This window comes from Sciurus carolinensis, chromosome 10, assembly GCF_902686445.1.
Source record: "Sciurus carolinensis chromosome 10, mSciCar1.2, whole genome shotgun sequence".
In the NCBI taxonomy this organism is placed as follows: Eukaryota; Metazoa; Chordata; class Mammalia; order Rodentia; family Sciuridae; genus Sciurus; species Sciurus carolinensis.
This window is the reverse complement of record NC_062222.1, coordinates 57,621,756-57,645,281: the sequence shown is the minus strand read 5'-3', so window position 1 is coordinate 57,645,281 and position 23,526 is coordinate 57,621,756. Positions and strand designations below refer to the sequence as shown.

The 23,526-nt window shown below is 34.3% G+C and overlaps 1 protein-coding gene and 1 non-coding gene across 6 annotated transcripts in view; both read left to right on the top strand.

The window, feature by feature from the left end:
• Rap1gds1 (Rap1 GTPase-GDP dissociation stimulator 1) overlaps positions 1-23,526 on the top strand; it is a 124,373-nt gene that overhangs the window by 90,564 nt on the left and 10,283 nt on the right. For 3 of the 5 annotated variants that reach the window (XM_047567047.1, XM_047567050.1, XM_047567052.1), the window contains 6 exons: positions 2,438-2,563; positions 10,672-10,815; positions 11,261-11,392; positions 13,749-13,883; positions 14,778-14,903; positions 15,712-15,851. In XM_047567047.1, coding sequence (XP_047423003.1) covers positions 2,438-2,563; positions 10,672-10,815; positions 11,261-11,392; positions 13,749-13,883; positions 14,778-14,903; positions 15,712-15,851 — 803 coding nt within the window. The remainder of the gene's footprint in view (positions 1-2,437; positions 2,564-10,671; positions 10,816-11,260; positions 11,393-13,748; positions 13,884-14,777; positions 14,904-15,711; positions 15,852-23,526) is intronic. The other 2 variants (XM_047567049.1, XM_047567051.1) reach the window with 1 other exon arrangement.
• On the top strand, positions 1,940-2,012 carry Trnaa-ugc (transfer RNA alanine (anticodon UGC)). Its single transcript has one exon. It is a non-coding gene; the product is annotated as a tRNA-Ala (tRNA).

Genomic DNA, 23,526 nt, shown 5'->3' with positions numbered 1-23,526 from the left:
CTTTAAGTGACACTTCAAATACTATCACTTCTTATATATTTTCCTATGTAATTATTTTTACTATATGTGTAGCTTATCTGTTACAGATATTACTAAAACATTTGCTTTATTCAGGCTGAAAGTAATTAGTCATTTAAAATTTTATTGGATAGATAAAAAATTCTCAATGATCAAATTTAAGAATTTATAAAAATTTTGTTGAGAAAATACATACTTGCAAGCTGATGGTAAAGTTCTATAATCTGTACCATGCTAGCAGTCTGTGCTTTCTAAGCACTGTTTTTTACTGAGCCCTGTGGATTTCAGAGATTGCTACAAAAGTAGTGTTAGAAGAGTAAAAAGAGGGGGGAATAATTCAGTATTGAATCCAGTCATCTTATCCTTGAGAAAAAAGTGAAAGATTTGCCAAAAGCAGAAAGCCCAGAAATAAGCAGAAATATTTGCCCCATATTTCCTGTTTACCAATCCTTTTTAGACATTAATACTATTTGAGATAGCCAAAGTTTTCAAACATCCACCTCTTATAAATTACTTTCCAGTCTTATTTTGTATATCTTACTGGATAGTGCTTGGCGTGTATTATTTGTTAAATGAATGGAAATATGAATGCACAGATAAATACATCACAATAATGTTAGAAGCAGGGCTGGGGAGATAGCTCAGTCGGTAGAGTGCTTGCCTTGCAAGCACAAGGCCCTGGGTTCAATCCCCAGCACCCAAAAAAAAAAAAAAGGCATTCTGTCCACTGCAACTACCAAAATAATGTTAGAAGCAACTGGGAATGGAAGTTTTGATTAGACAAACAAATAAGGAAAAATATTCTGGGCCTCCCAAAACAGCACAGGAGCTGGGAATATAGGTTAGTGGTAGAGTATTGCCTAGCATGCATTGGGCTTCCCTGGGCAGGGGAGGTAACAGGTAAGTAAACAATTGTAAATTCAACTTTGCTTACCTTGCTGTTATCCCTGCTGTACTGGGTAAATATATCTAAATCCATGTTAGCTGGCATACTCTACACTCTGCAGTCTCTTTTCCACCAGACCTCTATAAGTTCCTATTCCTTGAGATTTGGTCCTTTGCTTTCTTTCATTCCTAGTTCTGACTGACCCTAGACAATCTGCTTCCCTTCTGTAGCATCAGATGCCATCTCTCTGTTGATGCATTCTTACTTTGTAGGTCCCAAAATGGAAATATCTTTAATCCCACAAAATTTATGAGGCTTAATAAGGCAGAGTTGCATTTTCTTTTCTCCCTTCAGTTGTGAAATAAATCTTACATGTCAATTATTTTTCATTTTTTCTTTCTTTTTTTTTATTATTGTATACAAAGGGGATACATGTTGTTTCTCTATTTGTACATGGAGTCAAGGCATACCATTTGTGTAATCATACGTTTACATAGGGCAATGATGTTTGATTCTCATTTTATCTTTAAACTACTATATATTAGTGAGCAAAACCACACAAATTTCTGTGATTTATCATTTTATTAGAAATTTTTCTGACAAAAAGTGACTCTAGTACTTAGGAATGCATGTGAATTAAGAAAGTACAGGCAATGCATACAATGGTATCAAACTTGTTTGCAAAAGTGAATGAGATTTACTTTTTAAAAAAATTATATTGGATATAGTTGATGAAGAAAGTGGGATATAGGGAGAGAAGGTGTTTTTAATTTTTCTATGTGAGAAATTTACATATTTAAACTTCACTGATGGTGAAGTTCCAGAGTAAGGGTCTAGATTGAACTTACTGAAGAGGAAGAGGGAATGAGGAATGAGATTTCCCACTACTTGTGAATAATTGGAATTTAAATAGTAGTCATAGAGTTGGGGGGCATAGCTCATAGAGTGCTTGTCTAGCATTGCAAGGTCCATTCTCAGCACCATGAACCTCCCTGCACCTCAGAAGAAAACAACAAAAAAACGGTAAGCAGGACTGGGGATATAGCTCAGTTGGTAGAGTGTTTGCCTTGCATGCACAAGGTCCTGGGTTCAATCCCCAGGACCACCAAAAAAAAAAAAAAAAAAAAAGTGGTATTCACAGCAGGACCAGTGCAAAAACATACTACTTTAATAAGACTAAAGATAAGACAGTGTCACCCTTAATTCTGCAACATATAATCTGTTTTGAACAGTTTTTCTTCAACTGAAAGCCTTGACACTATGAATTTTATGACTCAATTATTTTGTTGTTGCTGTATTACTTTTATTGTGCTAGTGAACATTTTTTACAGTCTCAAATATAATTGAGTCCGAATATTTTCTCTAGAGCCTTAGACATTTTTCTTTTTCAAGGTCCTCCGTTTGATTGTGCCTGTATTTGAAGTGTGCTTATAGTTAGTAGTAGTACAAAATGACCAAGTATTAACAGTAACAGGAAACAAATTTCTGGGTTTCACTTTCTTTATTCTAAATTTTTTTCCCTTTGTTTTTCAGAGTCAAGTAAAGAACAGTTTGCTAGTACCAACATTGCTGAAGAGCTGGTAAAACTCTTCAAGAAACAAATAGAACATGATAAGAGAGAAATGATTTTTGAAGTTCTTGCTCCATTGGCAGAAAATGGTGAGAAAATACACACACCTCTTGACTTTCAATCATACAGAATTTTTCAAGTTTTAGTTGCTAATTCTTTAATTCAAAACCCTTCCCTGTGTTATTATTGATATACTACATTTTATTTAGGTATCTCTAACTTCAGCTACATTATCTACCCCATAACTATATCTATATTGGTGAAAGCTATCTTCCAAAATCTTTTGATTTTTAAAAACTTAAGTAAAGAGGTTTCTGTAGTTAACACTTTCTTGTTCCAATCTGGAAAAGGCAACTGAAAGGCTAAACTTCATTTCTGTACCCTTCTATGGCAAAGGGAATAAAAGTTGGAGTCCCAGGCCAGCCAACAATGAGGATATTGGTAAACCACTAGTTTTTGAGCAAAAAAAAATCTTCTGTGATGCACTGTAGGAATGAGTGAATCAGAGGAAACAAAAAATCCCTTATAACAATTTTTCTTTTTTTTTTTTTTTTTTTTTTTGCGGTGCTGGGGATCGAACTCAGGGCCTTGTGCTTGAGAGGCAAGTACTCTACCGACTGAGCTATCTCCCAGCCCTATAACAATTTTTCAAATACAACATCTAGCACAGAATTAAAGAGGACCTGACACATGAGGAGATGAGACTCTAAGCAAGAACTAACAAGGAGCCAGGCACCAGCAGCAAATCTCCAGACAGAATTATTAGACATTGATTCAAAACAGGTGTGCCCATGTTCAGTGAACTGAAAGCAAGCCTAAAAATTTAGAAGGAAGGAAACTGGAAACTTTTTAAAACATATGACATGGCAGTTTTGAAAAGAAACAAATGAAAATTGCTGATTTGAAAAATCCAACCAAAATTAAGAACCTAATTGGTGGGGGCTGGGGTTGTGGCTCAGTGGTAGAGCACTTGCCTAGCACAAGTAAGGCACTGGGTTTAATCCCCAGAACCACATTAAAAAGTTAAATAAACAAAATAAAGATATTGTGTCCATCTACAACTAAAAAATTTTTTTTAAAAAAGAAGAAGAACCTAATTGATGGGTTTACCAGCAGATTAGATATAGGTGAATTAGAGAATCAGTGAACTAAGATAGATTGGAAGGGAATTCAGAATGAAACATAAAGAAAAGGAGATCCAATTTACATAAAAGAAGAGGTAGAGAACTTTTCATGAACATTTATTTAGAGTTCCAGAAGGAGTATAGAATTTGGGGGTGAGGGCTGCAGAGGCAGAAGATGTATCAGAAATTTTGGAAGATGTCAAAGATTCAAAAAACCCATGAGACATTCAAATAATCTTAGTCTGTTTTCTGTTGCTGTGATTAAATACCACAAACAGTAATTTATAAAGAATTAATGTTTGTCCAGCTCAAAGTTCTGAAGACTGTAATGTTCAAGATTGGGCAAATTTACCTGGAGAGGTTCTTACTAGTGCAAATTTTCTGCAGGGAAATTTTCACATGGCAAGGAAAAACACTCCCGTTCTTACAAATCCACAATCCCATTTGATTATATACCCACCCTTGTGGCTTCATTTAACCTTAATTACCTCCCAAAGATTCTACCTCCAAATACCATAGTCAAATCAAGTCTGTACCCTCTTAATAAAATGGGGATTAAATTTCAACATGAGTTTTGGTGGGGACATTCAAACCATAGCAATAAAATATAAAATAAAAAATGAATAAAATGAAAAATGACTTCACGTGTAGGTTGCATCAAAGTAAAAATGCAGAAAACAAAGGACAAAATCTTAAAATTAACCAGGGGAAAAAAATAAACAAATTACCTTAAGAGAAGCAACAGCTTGACAGCTAACTTCTCAACAACAGCAATGCAAGACAACAGTGGGACAGTATGTTCTATGTAGTAAAAGAAAATAAATGCCAACCTGGAATTCTAAACTCAGTGAAAGTACTCTCCCAAAGTGAAGGCAATATAAAAGTGTTCAGATTTAAAAATTCAGTTTACTAGCATACCCTCACTAAAGAAAATTATAAAGCGGAAAATGACACATGCACAGGAGATGAAGACCACAATTTTTTTAAAAAAAAAAGCAATTAATTTAATTGTGAGGTTTAAAATGTATAGTGCATAATCTAAAATATACCACAGAATGGGCATATAAAATCAGGCGAGAAGTGAAAGGAATTATAGTCTAAGATCCATGCATTATATACTGTTTGTTACTCCGATTATTCCATGATTTCATTTTCTAAGGTGACTACCAAACTAGTTTTTAAAAATAATATGTAACTACTTATCTAATAGAAGGATGCATGGAAAGTTTCTGTGACCTAAGTGTGTACAAAGTATCTGCATTAATATTAAGAAATAATTTCCAATTCTTCAGAGGTCAAAGAAGAATCATCATAGAAATCAGAAGCATGGTGCTGCACACCTGTAATCCCAGCAGCCTAGGAGACTGAGGCAGAAGGATCAAATATTAAAAGCCAGTCTCAGCAAAATCAAGGTGCTAAGACACTGAGACCCTGTCTCTAAATAAAATGCAAAATAGAACTGGAGAAGTGTGGCTCAGTGGTCAAATGCCCCTGAATTCAATCCCCAATAACAAAAAAAAAAGGAATCAAATTTTTCTAATGAAAATTAAAATACCATATGTCTCAAATCTGATATGATGCCCATAAAGCTATACTTGGAAATTTAAATTAGAAATATGTGCTTTAAGTGCATGTTAGATCGGGCAGGGGTTGTAGCTCAGTGGTAGAGTACTTGCCTGGACCGTGTGAGGCACTGCATTCCATCCTTAGCACTACATAAAAATAATAAATAAAGGTATTATGTCCAGCTACAACTAAAAAATTTTTAAATAAAATAAATACATGTTAGAAACAGAGGAAAGCTAAAATCAGTGAGCTTACTATTCATTTCAAGCATTTAGGGGAAAACAAACCCAGTACAACCGAAGGAAGAGAATATAAAGAGCTAAAATTAATGAATTAGAAAACATGCAATGCACTACAAGCATCAAATTGCCAAAGTTGAATCTGGAAAGACAATAAAATTGGTAGATCCCTACAGTAAGATCAGTGAGGGGAAAAAAAGAGAAAGCACAAATAACCAAAATCAAGAATGCAAAAGGAGACCTTACAACAGATCTTGCAGATATTAAATGGGCATTTAAAGTATGGATGACACAAACAAAAAATAGAAAAACAATAATTTTATCTTAAATTCCACCAGATAGTAGGAAAAGCAAATATACGTACCAAGTTTATTTTAGTGAAGCTAGTGAGACCTTTATACTTAATCCCCAAAAAGATAATGCAAGAATAAAAATTAAAGGCCAATCTCATCCTGAACATACACCAGGATTCTTCTTGAAACTTTAGCAAATCAACTTTAAGAATACATTTAAAAGTTAATCATGCCAAATTGCATTTATTCTGAAAGTGTAAAACAATTTGATATTCAAAATTCAGTCAATATAATTCATCACCTTAATTATAGTGGAGAAAGGATATTATCTCAGATTTAAAAAAAAAATTGCTAACATTATCCTGTTAAAATTTTTAAGAACTTTAGCAAACCATTACTAGGAAAGGATTTCTTCACCCTAAAAAGAATAGCTACAAGAAACTTACGGAAAAATTATCAATGGTTAAATAAAAAACATTCCCTTTGAGATTGGAAGAGAGGAAGACGAGTCCCACTTCTTCTATTCAATATTGTGTTGAAGAATTACCCACTAAAGGATAAATGAACATTATAAATGTTCAATTTAAAAGAATCTGTTGGTCAATTTTTTAAATTAAAATTCAGGTAAATTTTCTGACCAAAAAAAATAAGTCAAAACAAAATTATTTCTATATGCCAGCAAAACCCAGAAATAAAATGTGTAAAATAAATTTTTCACCATGGTATGAAAAATAAAACACCTAAGAATGAACTGACAAAAGACTTGCAAGATCTCTGGGAGGAAACTGTAGGAAAGCATTGAGATAAATAAAAAGAGCTAAAAAATGGAAAACTGAAACACTTTCATAGATTTGAAGCTTCAAATGTTCTAATGATATATGTCAATTTATAGACTCAATGCAGTTGTAGCCCAAAATTCCAAAGGTCAGGAATAGCTAAAATTATGGGAAGAGAATGTGTTGACAGAACTGGTTTTACTCGATAACAATAGCAAAACTTTATTCTAATAAAATGTATTTAAAAACTACCACAAATCATTAATAAAAATGTGAAAACTCTGGGGGAAAATATGCCCAAATCTCACAGTAATCAGGAAATGCAAAACAAAAACACTATAAAATATCACTGTCGATCTATTGGGAAGAATGATACTCTAGGTGTTGGTGAAGGTGTGGAGCAGTGGGAACAACCATTAAGTGCCAGAGGAAGTGTAAATAGTACAATTCTGAAATTAATACCTACTGAAGTTGGAGCTATTCACCCGTGACCCAGAATTCCACTCTTAGAAATAAACCAAGAAACCTGTGTGTATATGCACCAGAATATCAAAGGCAACATTATTTATAATAACAAAATAATTGGAACCAACTCATATCCATTAAAGGTAGAATGATAGTAAATCACAGGATATTAAAATAATGGAAAAATCATTATGAAAAGGAATGAAGACAGCGAGAACCATTAACATGTATGAATCTCATAATATTGAAAGGAGAAAGCCAGTGCTGAAAAAGTAAAATTTGGCTTATGTGAAATTCAACATAAAGTGCAACAAAACCAGTTTTCAGAAATGAACTTTATATGGTGAACCAGTAAAAAAATATAGAAGCGATTACCATATCATCCCAGGTAGTGATTTGAGAGAATGAAGGGAGATGCTTGTGATCAGAAAGGGAAATGCAGAGAGGGACTTCCTAGATTGTTGGCAATGAATTTCTTGCTCTAGATGGTAGGTGCTTGGTAATTCGCTAATTATTTATTATACTTAACATTTATATTTTCTGCACTCCTGTGCATTTTTGGATTTTTTCACAATTTAAAAAGTCATTTAATATATTTGCATATATATGATACATGTATGATACATGTGTGCATTCATACACATGCATGCAGATGTCCTTGGACAGAATGGTGATGATAAATGTGCTGGACTTTCTACTTTGTCAGAACACCTTGCTGGTCCTAATTAAGGCAGTTTGAGCCTTCTAAATATATTCATGATTACAGTCAAACTGTAAGAATAAAGATCTGTGATCTTTAATCTTGACACATTATATATTTTCTAATTGCCTTAGATCTTATTCTTCAGGAATAAATTTGTTTTTGATGTCATTTGATGGTTCTGAAAAATGAAAACTTCAGCATAAACTTTTTGTTTGCTTGCTTATTTGTTTGCTGGTACCAAGGATTGAACTAAAGGCTCTTAACCACTGAGCCACATTCCCAATCCTTTTTATTTTTTATTTTGGGACAGGGTCTCCCTGAGTTGCTTAAGGCCTTACTAAGTTGCTGAGACTAATCTCGAACTTGAAATTCTCCCAGATTGATGGAATTATAGGAATTACAGGTAATTCTCTGGCATAAAACCAACTGCCCCACCTTCAGTCCGTTTTATGCCAGAGTTACCTGTAACTTTCCTTGCAGTATTTGAGAATAACAATATTTTATTTTTTTAGTCAGATCTATATGGTTTTATGTAGTCATTGGGTTCATTCCACCAAACTTAGACATGCATGAAAATCAGAGTTTCTTGTTTGTTTGTTTGTTTTCTCCTCCACCATTTCCTCCATTTTATAATGGTGTAGTGCGTGAAGTGATAACTTTGAAAACTTGTTTCTGGATAAACCTTTGCATATCATTGTGGTTTCCCTGGTATACAAAGAATAATAATCATAGGTTGGGATTTGTATAGTTCAAGGATTTTTAGTATTTTTAAGACTTTTTTTTAAATGATAGTTTTCAATTCTGTTTGCTACACATTTCTAGCCCTAGCATTGTGTAACCAAGGAAACGCCCTACTTTTTACATGGCACAGTACAAGTATACCTTTAAAAAAGTATTCCAGAATGAATAGTCTATGTGTTGTGAGACAATATTCAAGAGAAAATTGATCTTCCTGGTGATAGTAAAAAGCTATATTTTTGTATGTTAAAATTGCCAACAAGGAAAGTCTTAAGTATATATGTGTCTTAAGTATAAATGTTTATGTCTTTGTTTCTTCCAAATGAGAAGCTGAAATTGATTACTGTAATGTGAGCATGTACAGCTTAAGGAAACCAAGGACTAAAAAATAAAATTTAAATTTAAAAAATTCTTTGCAAATGTATTTCTAAGGTCAAATGGCATTTATCTTAATCCATTTTGTTCCATTGTCCTAGATGTGGAACACCTATAGAAACTTAAGTCGATGTTGTTTGAGGGTTTTTAAGGGTCTGGGGCATGGTTGGTTATTTTCTGGGTTTGGTTTTTTTTTGTTGTTGTTGATGGTGGTTTTGTTTTGTTTTTTTGGTGCTGGGGATTGAACCTAGGGGCTCTGTACCACTGAGCTTTATCCTCAGCCCTTTATATTTTTTTTGAGACAGATTCTTGCTCAACTGACAAGTTGAGGCAAGCCTCAAACTTGCAATCCTCCTGCCTCAGCCTCCCAAGTAATCCCTGGGATTATTACAGTCATGCATTAACAGCCCAGCTAAAACTTACATTGAGCAACAAATATACCATTTATAACTTTAATATTCGAAAATATATTTGTGGAATTTAAAATTTGGTATTTAATGGGTTAAGAAATGTCAATTTCAAAGCATTTAAATAAGCCAGTTTAGGTTAAAAACAAAGATTAATAAGGTATATCTGCTCTTAATTGGAGATGGATTATGGATCCAAATACAACATCTTCATTGAAAGTGCTATAAGGCAAGGATATTTAAAGCATTAGGGATGTAAAAAGTTTACATACTACAGCAATAGAGCCTTCTCAGTGTTTATAGCAGCACAATTCACAAGAGCTAAATTATGAATCAACCCAGATGCCCATCAATAGACGAATGGATTAAGAAATTGTGGTGTATATATACAATGGAGTTCTACCCAGCCATAAAAAATAATGAAATTATGGCATTTTCTGATAAATGGATGGAAATGGAGAATGTCTTGCTAAGTGAAATAAGCCAAACTCAGAAACTCAGTAGTTAAAATTTTTTTTTCCTCATATGCAAAAGCTAGAATAAAAGGGAAAGAAAGGTAGGATATTATAAAGAACCAGTCAAGTATAAATTAACAGTAGAGCAAAAGGAAGTCAAGTAGAGTAGAGGAAGGAGAATGGAAGAAGAGAAGGGAAAGAGGGAACATGAACTGAAATCTATTTCCATGCATGTATGAGTTTCTCAGGATGAACCCAACTACTGTGTATGATTATTGGGCTCTAATCAAAAAAGAAAAAAATAATAACATTAGGAATATAAAAAATTTGATTTTTCTGGAGTTTTCTATGAAGTTTTTTAGTGTAATTGCTCTATAAATTGTTTCTAAAATACCTTATTGTTTAACCTATAGAGAGCTTCAAAGTTATTTTTTCTTTCAACTTTTATTATGAATATTTTAAAGTACATTCAGAAGTAAAATTTAGTATAATGAATCACCATATACTCACAACCCAGAGATACCTTAAATTAGTGAAAATCCAAAGTCCTTTTAAAAATGTGACTTTAAAATTCATTGTTATAAATTGCCCTAGAAAATTAGCACTATACAAATATGAAGCATACTTGTGATATAGGTTAAAATTTATTAATGTTTACTTTTCAGTAGCTTGGTTTTAACATCCCATTGGTGGGGGTGTTTTAAGTTTGTGTAAATAGGTATATATGTAATACGTAATTTATAGTATTGCCTTTTAAATATAAGCATAATATCTAGAATAATAGTAGAGTGAGATTGCCTTCAAGGCTGAGAATTGATTCCTTTAGGTGCTTTGAGACATTGTGAAAGGATAAATTTCAAATGGAGAAATGAGCTATAGTCTTTGTGTAATTAAACTGTACTGTCAGATGTTTCATTCTAAAACTCAAATCTGGAATGCTGTTTTCTCTAAATTCTGCATTTCCCTGGGTTGCTACAGTTCTTCATAATGGATTGCCTGTACTAAAGCTCCTATTCCATCTAAAATTGTGGTGGTTTTGTTCTCATCGTTCTTTAGATGCTATTAAACTACAGCTGGTGGAAGCAGGCCTTGTGGAGTGCCTCCTAGAGATCGTTCAGCAGAAGGTGGATAGTGACAAGGAGGACGACATTGCTGAGCTCAAAACTGCCTCCGATCTCATGGTGTTGTTACTTCTTGGAGGTGAGTCGTAATTTACGTCAAAGAATATGGGTGTCAGAATCTGTAAGTGTATTAAGTTTCTTCTGTAGATATAATTACTAGGCATTTTCTCATTTTCCTCTCTCACTTCTTGTTGAAGTGATGATTTTGAAACCTAACACCTCATGGAAAGTACTAGAGATGATGAACCAGAAAAAGAGGAATCTTTGCCATGTTCCAACATATGAAGAGCTGTCATAAAGAGAGCGCTGTGGCATCAAAGGAATGAAAGCATATGGCTACAGAACTTGTACTAGGAAAATTCTAAACTCTTAAAGCTTATAAAAAACAGTCATTGCTTTTCCCATTATGAATTTAATAGTTTGCCAGGTTTGTAATGTCCCAGTGAGATATTTACTTAGGGATATGGATTTGTTACTTGTAATTATATTTCTCTTGTTTAACTATTTATTGTACTTATGCCCAGATGAATCCATGCAGAAACTGTTTGAAGGAGGAAAAGGCAATGTGTTCCAAAGGGTGCTTTCTTGGATTCCTTCAAATAACCACCAGCTACAGCTTGCTGGAGCATTGGCAATTGCAAATTTTGCCAGAAATGGTAAACATATTAGTTCTTGCTTTGTAAAGCAGATGTTCTACATATTTGTTTAGTTATGAAAAATAAGTGTTTTTAAAAATTTTTTATTTGTTCTCTTTAGCTATACATGATAGTAGAATGTATTTGGATATATTATACATATATGGAGATAACTTCCCATTTCTGTGATTGTTCATGTTGTGGAGTTACACTGGTCGTGTATTTGTGTAAGAATATAGGAAAGTTATGTCCAATTCATTCTACTATCTTTTCCTATTCTCCTCCCTCCTCCCTTCCCTTCCCTTCATTCCCCTTTGGCTAATCCAGTGAACAACTTCTCTACCTCCCTCGCCTATTTTGGGTTAGCATCTGCATATGAGAGAGAACATTCAGCCTTTGGTTTTTTGGGATTGGCTAATTTCACTTAGCTTGATATTCTCCAGTTCCATCCATTTACCAGCAAATGCCATCATTTCATTCTTCTTCATGGCTTAGTAATATTCCATTGCATATATATACCACATTTTCTTTATCCACTCATCTGCTGAAGGGCACCAAGGTTGGTTCCATAGCATGGCTTTGTGAGTTGAGCTGCTATAAACATCGATGTGGCTGGGTCACCGTGGCATGCTGATTTTCAGTCCTTTGGGTATAAACTGAGGAGTGGGATAACTGGGTCAAATGGTGGTTCCATTCCAAGTTTTGTAAAGAATCTCTACACTGCTTTCCAGAGTGGTTGCACCAATTTGCAGTCCCACCAGCAATGTATGAGCTAACCTTTTCCCCACATCCTCACCAACATTTATTGTTACTTGTATTCTTTTTTTTTTTTTTTTTGCGGTGCTAGGGATTGAACCCAGGGCCTTGTGCTTGTAAGACAAGCACTCTACCAACTGAGCTATCTCCCCAGCCCATGTTACTTGTATTCTTGATAGTTGCCATTCTGACAGGAGTGAGATGAAATCTCACTGTAGTTTTAACTTGCATTTCTGTAATTGCTAGAGATGTTGAGGTGTTCTGCATTTTTAGAATTTTTGCTTAACTATCACATGTACTAAAACTATAACAGTTCAAAAATTTGTGTGTGTTGCTTCCTTAATTCTTCAGAAGTCAGATACTTATGGTGACTTTCACAACAAATTACATATTTTATTTAATTCAATTAATTTCTAATAGTTAAAATATCACAAATATGTAGTGCTTTTTTTGAATACTTTGCATATCAAAGCTTAGTAAACTTGAGTCCTGTTCTGGTGTACATCTGATGTGAAAGGGATATGCTTTTGTGCCTGGTGATTTAATTTGGGGCTTAAATAATTGGAGTATTCAGCCTCTGGCTATTGAGCCCTACTTTATACTCTTATGTCTATAAAACTTTAGTATGAATAATCCTGATTTAGTGTAGAATGTTTATTTTAATGGTATTTCAGAGGCCCCAGATCTATGACTATTGAAATCTGGCACTCTGATATTCATTCTAGAAACTCGTACCTTGTCTAGGAAAGACAGTTTTCTCTTTAGTTTGATTTTACTCTAGTATGAACTGTTAATATACAAAACAGGTTGAGTATCCCCTATCTAAAGTGTTTCATATTTTAGATTTTTTCAGATTTTGAAATATTTGCATTATATAATGGCATATCTTGGTGACAGGGCCCAAGTCTAAACATGAAATTTATTTATATTTCCTACATAGCCTGAAAGTAATTTTACAACAATAACTTTAGTGTACTTGCATTTTGACTGTGATCCATTACCTGAGATCTGTTGTAGAATTTTGTATTCTACAAATGGCATTATGACAGTACACCCAAACTTTTGAATTTTTGAATATTTCAGATTTTGAATTTTTGAATTAGGGAATACCCTTATATTATAGTGGCAGACATCTTATTTTCTCTTGTTTTTGAGAATAACTCCTTAATGATGGTGTTAAGAGGACTGGTAAAAATATTGATGATTATTAAAGCTAAACGTGGAATAAACACTGGTTCATTATAATCTGTTTTGTAAATGTTTGAAAAATTCACTAAAAAATAATGTAAGTATCAAGCCATGATAAAAGTTGACTACTGAAACTAACACTAAAACTGTTCACGAATGGGATGCTTTGAGCATGCAGTTTCTACTTCTGATATATGATCAGCCTCTAAACGAGGGATTTTTCTTATTTTAAAAACTTTTAAAAGCATCTTTATAAGCAGACATCTTATTCTGGAAATAGAAAAATTCATAAATCTGATGGGAAAAAGAATTGGAATTCATTTTATTTTGTTACAGTTCCATTTTCTCTAATGTAGATAATGGGCAGGCAACAGCACCACAACATATTCATAAATATTTTTTAAAAGAAGAAAATTGCTTTTGTTTTTACCAGATGGAAATTGTATTCATATGGTAGACAATGGAATTGTAGAAAAACTTATGGATTTACTAGACAGACATGTAGAAGATGGAAATGTAACTGTACAGCACGCAGCACTAAGTGCCCTCAGAAATCTGGCCATTCCAGGTAAGACTTAAAAATAGGAGGAGAGAGCTCTGTAGAAAATAAAAAGATTTTTACTATGTACAATTTGTGGACCTTCCCTGACCAAGAAAAGAAAAATAGTCTTAAAATTGTTGATACTTTTCTTACTGATAAATGGAGATCATGTTAAATAAGTTTTCTGAGACAAAATAATCTTTGCTTTTAAGATCAGAGATTCCATTACCTTTTGTGAACTCTTTCGTTTTCATTGTATTTGTGCAGTTAAGATTTTTAAAGCATCTTCTGTTGAAGTTAATATAATGACATCAATTAAGAGTCCCCTAAAGAATGACTTATCCAGGTTTTTTTCTGTCTACAAGTAGACATGCAATTTTTAAAAAATAGTCTTACTGTCTTTGGATTAGAAACTTTTGGGCCATGAAATCACATTATCATGTGAAATAATACAGAAGATAATTAAAACAATTTTATTCTGTTTCCTAAAAATAAATTTCTGATAAGGTTAAATAATGTGGTTCTTTGAAGATCTAATCTACATGCATTCAGTTTTCTTCATATACATGACTGGTTTATTGATGTTTATCAGTTATATTAATAATTGGGTCAAAGACAAAGATCACATTAGAAATTGGGCTTAAAAAACTAGTATGATCCTGGGTTCGATCCCCAGCACTGCAAAAAAAAAAAAAAAAAAAAAAACAGTATGGTTTTATATTGTTATGGTCTTATAAACAGGATACTTAACCACACCCAATCCCATGTTTAAAATTTACAGACCAGATTGTTTCTAAATAGAAAAATATAATCTGGGACCTTAAAGCTAAAAGAAAGAACTCAGTAAACATGTATCAAATTGAATATTTATCATTAGGAATGTTACACCACTTTAACCATAGTCTCTTTCTATTTTTTTAGTTGTAAATAAAGCAAAGATGTTATCAGCTGGGGTCACAGAGACAGTTTTGAAATTCCTTAAATCAGAAATGCCCCCAGTTCAGTTCAAACTTCTTGGAACCTTAAGAATGTTAATAGATGCACAAGGTAAGAGAAATGCTATCCCAAGCATTATACTTTTAGTGTGCCCCTCATTGAAAAATCACTTTTTTTTTTTTTTTAGCTTACACAGTTTTATTATCATAAAAGTAAATAGCAAATAAGAGTTAAAAGATATTGGTTTAGGAATCCCACTCATTAACTAACTCTCTTGCTTATTATAGCTGACTTTAAATGGAAATTACACAATTTCTCTTTATTCATATAATCCTCGTTTTATGTTGGTTATCAGTTCCTGAGGTGTTTCAACATTCTATGCCTTTTACCTTGTCTTCAAAATCAAATTTTTAAAAAATTTGTTTTGCAGAAACAGTAATGCAAACCACTCCTAAGAATGAATTATGTTTATTTGCTTATTTTTAAATTCTAAGCCCTTCTGTATACTAATTGCTCAGAGAAAACCCTTTGTTTTAGTCTGCCAGACTGCTGGGCTTAATCTAAAGAGTGTAAAGTTATTTATTTTTGTGTTTTGTATAAAAGTCCACAACTTTATAGAAAAAGTTAAATAGCCCATCAGGTGAGGAGTATTTGTAGTTCTTGAAGTTTATTGAACTGTTTTTTTAGACATGTAATTTTCCTTCACACCCATATCTTTTAAAAAAATTTTTTTAGTTGCAGTTGGACACAATACCTTTATTTTATTTATTTGTTACTATGTGGTACTGAGGATCTAACCCTGTGCCTCACATCTGCTAGGCAAGCACTCTGCCAAGCTACAACCCCAGTCCACAGTCATATCTTTACCAATTATTTCAGCTGATTGCCCATCCTTTTTGGTTTGCCTTCTTTCCTATAGCAGAAGCTGCTGAACAACTGGGAAGGAATGTTAAGTTAGTGGAACGTTTGGTAGAATGGTGTGAAGCCAAAGATCATGCTGGTGTGATGGGAGAGTCGAACAGACTGCTTTCTGCCCTCATACGCCACAGTAAATCAAAAGTAAGTTCCAGAGGAAACTGGGGGCTTTTGGGAAACAGCATTAGATCCTATATCATGAGCTTGTGTTTTTATACATTTTATGTAAATACACTAATCAGTAGTTCTGGGGGAAAATGAAGATTGAGCCTTTTTATTTCTCCAAACAGAAAAGATTTTCTGTCTCTTCCAAATAATAAAAACTGAGATAACACCCATCTAAAACTGTTGTAAGGATTATGTATACAAAGAACCCAACGTGTACTTGGGACATAGGAAACACCCAGTAAATGGAGGTTACTGTTACTCCTGCCATTGTTACTGTTATTTTCACCATCACCAGCATCAGAGTCAAACATCTTCTGTGTGATGGGCACTGACCTAACCCAGCTACTGATATTTGGAAATTAATTGATATCTAGATAGTATATTATGCCCAGTCCATATTTATGGCAGTGTCCAACCTAGTAGCTTTCTGGCACATGGTAGATAATGACTGAAAGAATGGACTAATTTAAAGATAACAATGGTAGGAACCTAGTCTAGCAATGTAATGACTGCTTTAATATCTAGATTAGTTCTTTATAAATATTATAAGGTGAACCTTTTTTTTTTTTTTTTTTAATCGTGATACAACCGCAGTAGTGGCTATGTATGAGAAGAAGGGCAGTTTAGAATTGAAATTTACCAGCAGTTTCCATTTATTTATAGAACACACAGAGGATTGCAAGAGGAAAAAAAGTAAAGGTATTCCTTCACTTGCGTAAAACTCTTTCACATAATTAGATTTCACCCTCATGGCCAGCTGGTTTGCCACAGGAGTGTTTCCCATCAGGGATGACATGGAGTTCTTTTCCTTGGGAAAGACGGACGTTAGCCAGGGCTACCTGTTACCCGTCTCTCAGACCAGCCTAAGAGTTCATCCATTGCACTGCTATAAACACAGGACCAAGTGGATGGAAAGTATGAAGAACTAATGGTGACCTCCTTTGATAACCCCTTCTTCCTGCTTTGTCATAGTGGTCTCGTAGTCCTGTTGAACAAATAATATTTGAAGGCTTGCATTGTTATAAAATGTAATTGTTACTTTAACTGTCTAGTGAGGGTACAGATATGAAAACAGCTGAGTACATCATAACTCTGCATACTCCATTCAGTGAGGAAAGGACAGCCACAGCCTCATATGCACAAGATCTTGGGTTCAATCCCCTGCACCACACACACACACACACAAATATATATATATATATTTATAAATATATATATTTATAAATTATATATTTATGAATATATATTTATAAATATGTTTTTTATATATATTTATAAATATATATTTTATATATATTTATATATATATGTACGTGTGTGTGTGTGTGTGTGTGTATGAAATAATGAAGACCTGAATGAAGGTTTGGGGTTGAGTAGTTTGAAATTGCTAATCAATCATTTTTGTCACAAAGAAAGAAATTTGTTTCATTTCATGGTTCATCTGATTAGTAGCACTAAGGGTGGAAAAGAAGAGGACTTGAAAAAATGTGGGCAGTTAAACTAGTGGTTTTTTTGTTTTTTTTTTAATTTATTTGTTGTTTTTAGATATATATGACAGTAGGTGTATTTTGACATACACATACATGGAATGCAACCAATTCCAATTAGGATTCCATTCTTGTGGTTGAACATAATGTGGAGTTAAACTGGTTGTATATTCATATATGAGCAAAGGAAAGTTATATATGATTCATTCTGTTGTCTTTCCTATTCCCATCCCCTCGCCCTTCCCTTCATCCCCTTTGTTTAATCCACTGAACTTCTATACTTCCCCTCCCTACCTTCCCTTGTTAGGAGTTAGTATCTACATATCAGAGAGGACATTTGGCCTTTGGTCTTTTGGGACTGGCTTATTTCACTTAGCATGATATTCTCCAGTTCCATCCATGTACTGGCAAATGCCATCATTTTCATTCTCTTTATTTGTTATTATTCCTTTGTGTATATATACCACATTTTCTTTATCCATTCATCTGCTGAAGGGCACCAAAGTTGGTTCCATAGTTTGGCTATTGTGAATTGAGGTGCTGTAAACATCGATGTGGCTGAGTCACCGTAGCATGCTGATTTTAAGTCCTTTGGGTATAAACTGAGGAGTGGGGTAACTGGGTCAAATGGTGGTTCCATTCCAAGTTTTGTAAAGACTCTCCATACTGCTTTCCAGAGTGGTTGCACCAATTTGCAGTCCCACCAGGAATGTATGAGTGTACCCTTTACCCCACTTTCCTCAATTGTGTTGTTAACTTGTACTGTTGATAGTTGCCATTCTGACTGGAGTGAGATGAAATCTCAGTGTAGTTTTAATTTGCATTTCTCTAATTGCTAAAGATGTTGAACAAGTTTTCATATATTTGTTGACCAGTCATATTTCTTCTTCTGTGAAGTGCCTATTCAGTTCCTTTGCCTGTTTATTGATTGGGTTATTTGTTTTTGTTTCTGTTTTTGTGTTAAGTTTTTTGGAGTTCTTTGTATATCCTGGAGATTACTGCTCTGAAGTGCAGGTAGTAAAGATTTTTTCCCATTCTGTAGGCTCACTGTTCATGTTCTTGTTTCCTTTGTGTGAAGAAGCTTTTAGTTTAATATAATTCCATTTGTTAATTCTTGATTTTACTTCTTGCACTTTTGGAGTCTTGTTGAGGAAGTCCATTCCTGAGCTGACATGATGGAGAGTTGAGCCTACTTTTTCTTCTAGAAGACTCTCGGTCTTGGTCTAATGCCTGGGTCCTTGATCCACTTTGAGTTGACTTTTGTGCAGGGTAAGATATAGGGGATAAGTTTCATTTTGTTGCATATGGACTTCCAGTTTTCATAGCACCATTTGTTGAATAGGCTATTTTTTCTTCAATATATGTTTATGGCACCTTTGTCTATTATGAGATAACTATTTATGTGGGTTTGTCTCCATGTCTTCTATTCTGTTCCATTGGTCTTCATGTCTGTTTTGGTGCCAATACCTTGTTGTTTTTGTTGCTATACCTCTGCAGTATAACTTAAGGTCTGGTATTGTGATGCCTCCCATTACTTTTCTCGCCAAGTTTTGTTTTGGCTATTCTGGTCCTCTTATTTTTCCAAATGAATTTCATGATTGCCTTTTCTTTTCTACGAAGAACATCATTGGAATTTTAATGGGAATTGCATTAAATCTGTATAGCACTTTTGGTAGTATGGCCATTTTGACAATATTAATTCTGCCTATCTAAGAACATGGGAGATCTTTCCATTTTCTAAGGACTTCAGTTTGGAAGAGGTAGTTTTAAAGGTACTCCCAAGTTTGGCGTTTGGTACCAATAGGGTTGTGCCATTCATCAAAAGAAGACACAAAAGGAAGAGATGCAGATAACACTCCCTCACTAGCTTATTCCCAACCTACTTTCCTGTACTGGGAGAGTTTACCCTTAATCCTTTGCTTCATTCCTTGAGAATTCTCAGCAGTAGATTACAAGCAACAGAGACATGTTTCCTGCATCTGAATTTAGAACAGACAGGGTTTACATTTTTGAAGGCCTCTTTCCATTAATGACCCGAGAAAGGGCTGCATAGTGTGCCCTTGACTGTCTGGAACTGGGTAACCTCCTGGTGGGGCAGGTGGAGGCCCCAAGCTGGTGGAGCCATGGGAGCATAGCCCACCCTATTCCATACTTTGCAGGCAGAGCCTGGTATTGAGGGGAATCATTCTGCCGGTGACTCTCATCCTCATGGCATTTTGTGTTTACAAGCCCATTCATGTCAGTGACAGCCCAAGTTGACTTAGAATGCCCTGATTGCAAAGCAGCATCCAGTGTGAGGATCTTAGTGACCTAAGGCTTATGACTCCTCACCTGTGTCTGGAACTGCACTTGGATGCCCCCACTGAAATCAAGGTCACACCAGGTACATAGAAGGTATTTTTGATGTTTAGTGGGTCTCACTATCTTGCCCAGCCTATCCAGAAACTGCTGGACTAAGCTGCCCAACCTCATGACAATAAAAAGTACCAGAATACAAAAGAAAAAAGAAAAAAAAAAAAAAACTCTTAAATTCCTGGTGTGTGTGGTAGAAAGACCAATGAAGCCACTATTAATCCATAATGAGCCATCAGTTCAGTATTCACTAATAGTATTAATATAATCAGAACTTGAGTGGACACAAATGTATCCACAGAAAAATTCATCTCAACTTTTTAAACAGCCATATTTAGGAGCCAAAACTATTCAAATGCTATAATACTAAGTTGAAATTTGAGAATTGAAAGGTGCTTCTGTGAATTTCATTTATCATAGGTTTCCCTTTCCCTCATCTAACCTCCCATTTTCTCCAACCCCCTTTGGGTCATTGGCCAACTGACATAATACAAGAATTTAATCATCCATTTAACCATTCCATTACTAGAGTCACAGTTCAGACCTGGAAGGTATTGTAATTTCTTGTTCAAATGACTACACAGATAAGGGAATGGAAGGGCACAGTGCCTCAGGTAAAGGCCCCTAGTCAATCTGAATGTCAGGTTGCAAGCTAACTGGTAGTGGAATTGCATTGTCCATCTGCAGGAAGCTTCCCTCTCACAAGCCTGGCATGTGGCTAGATTTTTTACGTACATTCATACATCATAACTTTGACAGAATACCACTTTGAATCCTTGCACCACCACTTAACAGCAATGTGACCTTGTGCATCTTGAACCTTTTGTGTTATTTTAGTTGTACAAATTTTTATGAGGTACAGTGTGATAATTCAATAGATGTATCATGCATATTGATCAAATCAGGCTAGATAAAACATTTCCATCTCTTTTAAACATTTTTAAACTTTTCATTAATAATCACATATTTATGGAGTACAGTGTGATATTTCAATACATGTGTACGATATGTACTGTGTAACCAGGGTAATGTTTTCATCGCCTCATCATTACTTTTTTTTCTATAACCTTGCCAGTATTTGTTATTTTTGTCTCTTTGATATTAGCCATTCTAACTTGGGTGAGATGATACCTTCTTGTGGTTTTGACATGCATATCCCTATGACTAATGAAATTAAGCATTTTTTTCACAAATTTATCGGACATTTGAATTTCTTTTGAAATGCATCTATTTTTATCCTTTACCCATTTTTAAATAGATTATTTAGGGTTTTTTGTTTAAGTTCCTTATGTATTTTGAATAATCTTTTAATTTTTACAGACTGCATTTTGATTCATTGTACACAAATGGGGTACATCTTCGTTTTTATGGTTGTGTATGATATACATTCATATTGTTCGTGTAATCATACATGTACGTAGGGTAATGATGTCTGTCTCATTCCACCATTTTTCATACCTCCCCATTTCCTCTACGTAATCTAAAGTTCCTCCGTTCTTCTCTCAGCCCCCACCCCCATTATATATTATCATCCACTTATCAGGGAGAACATTCAGCCTTTAGTTTTTTGGGATTGGCTTATTTCACTTAGCATGTATTCTCCAATACCATCCATTTATCTGCAAATGCCATAATATTATTATTCTTTATGGCTGAATAATATTCCATTTTGTATATATACCACAGTTTCTTTATCCATTCATCTGTTGAAGGGCATCTAGGTTGGTTCCACAATCTAGCTATTGTGAATTGAGCTGCTAAAAACATTGATGTGGCTGCATTACTGTAGGATGCTAATTTCAAGTCCTTTGGGTATAAACCGAGAAGTGGGATAACTGGGTCAAAAGGTGGGTCCATGCCAAGTTTTCTGAGGATTCTCCACACTGCTTTCCAGAGTGGCTGCACCAATTTCCAACTCCACCAGTAATGTAAAAGTGTGCCTTTTTTCCCCACATCCACGCCAACATCTATTATTGTTTGTCTTCCTGATAATAGCCATTCTAATTGGAGTAAGATGAAAATTCTTAACGTTCAGCCCTCCAGAAGGCTGTACTAACTCATCTGAGCCAAATGAAATATATTTTTATGCTTATGCCCATAAGTAAGTTCACACCTTCCCTTGAAAGAGTGTCTTATACTAGAGCTCCTGATCAACTAGCTAGACCTCCCAACTGCAGGTATTTTAAAACAATAAAAGAAATACAATTGGCCTTTACACTTGGACTGTAAAATCTCCTGCCTATTGAAGTAGGCACTTTTCTTTACCCTTTGAGAGTCCAACATTCATCAGTAACAAGCTAAAAACCTGTTTTAAACAAATGTATTTAGTCATTTGCTCATTCATCCAACAAACCCTTATTTAAATCCCTTACTAGGAAGGCTTTGACAAGTATGATGTGGGAAAGGAAAAATTTTGATAAGTGACTCAGTGGCTACACCAACCTGCAGTCTTATTAATTGATGACCTCAAATGTAAACTTACCCCACAACATTCTATTATAATTATATTTTACATTTTTATACAGTTTTCAACAAAGCCTTGAACTTAAGTTTGTTTCAGTAATCAAAGGTGCAAATTGACTATAAATGCTAATACAAAGGTGAAATTTTTAGCGTAGATCATTTGCCTTAGTTTTCAATAAGAAAACTTGAAATATAAAACCATAAAATAAAACTTTGTTTCAGATGTCATAAAACCTCTCCAGAATTTCTGGAGATTTTGCAGAGACATCTAGAGCTTACTTAGAAGGACTCCCTAGTGAACTGTTTCATTATATATATAATTTATTACAAATGAAACAGTTTGAGAATTCCTGGATTCATTTTTGAAGTTTGTTATTAAAATACTGGTAATTGTCCAGATGAACCTTCTTGCTCTGTGAAGGTTGCTAATCTTCACTTTTGAAAAAATATCTTCAAATTAAAATATAATTTGAAAATACATTCATAGAGCCTTTTCAAATCACATTAAGTGACCACTTCTGTGTGGCACTATGAATTTACTACATTTATTTATTTATGCATTGGACATGAGTGGTTAAGAACAAGGATCTGCAACCAAACTCTAAATTCAAATCTTGGCTTTACCAGAAATCACTGTCTGATCTTGGGCAAATTTTGTAACTTAATCTGAGCTTCGATTTCTTGATGTATAAGCTGGAAATAATATGCAGCTCATGGAATTTTCTGCAGAATAAAAAGGAACTAGTATCCATAAGCTACTCAGTTAAGTGTCCAGCATAAAATTGTTGCTCTAAAAGGGTAGCCATCAGTATTACTGTCTTTTCTGTCACATAACTCAAGTATAATGCCTTATTTCTTTTCTCCCACATTCTATCAGGCAAAGCAACCCCATGGAGTAGCTAGTCAATAAAGTAGTTAAAGTAGTTGGAGATAAGCAGGCATTTTAAAAGGAAATAGCTTTTCCTTTTGGACAAGATGAAGCAGCAGCTGTATCTGGACTTAAGGGAGGACTACTCATTTCTGATGCATAAACTTCCCTTGTTTACTCCCTGTTCTTCTACCACTGCAGACTTTTCAGGGTGAATTGAAAGATAGAGGATGAAATGACAGTCCAAGGACCTTCCTGAGGTGACTGCATACGTATCTGTTAATGTTTTGTGGTCTTTACTCAGCCAGCTTCTGTGTGAAACCTATAAAATTTTTTAAAATTCATAAACATTTTTGTAAAATACTAATTTTAAGAATTATGTATTGGATTAAAATAAACTCACCAAGTAAGCAGTAAATTGGAAGATTAGAAAAGCCTTTAAAGGATAGTTTCTTGTTTTTCTAAAAGAAGTTAATGGGAA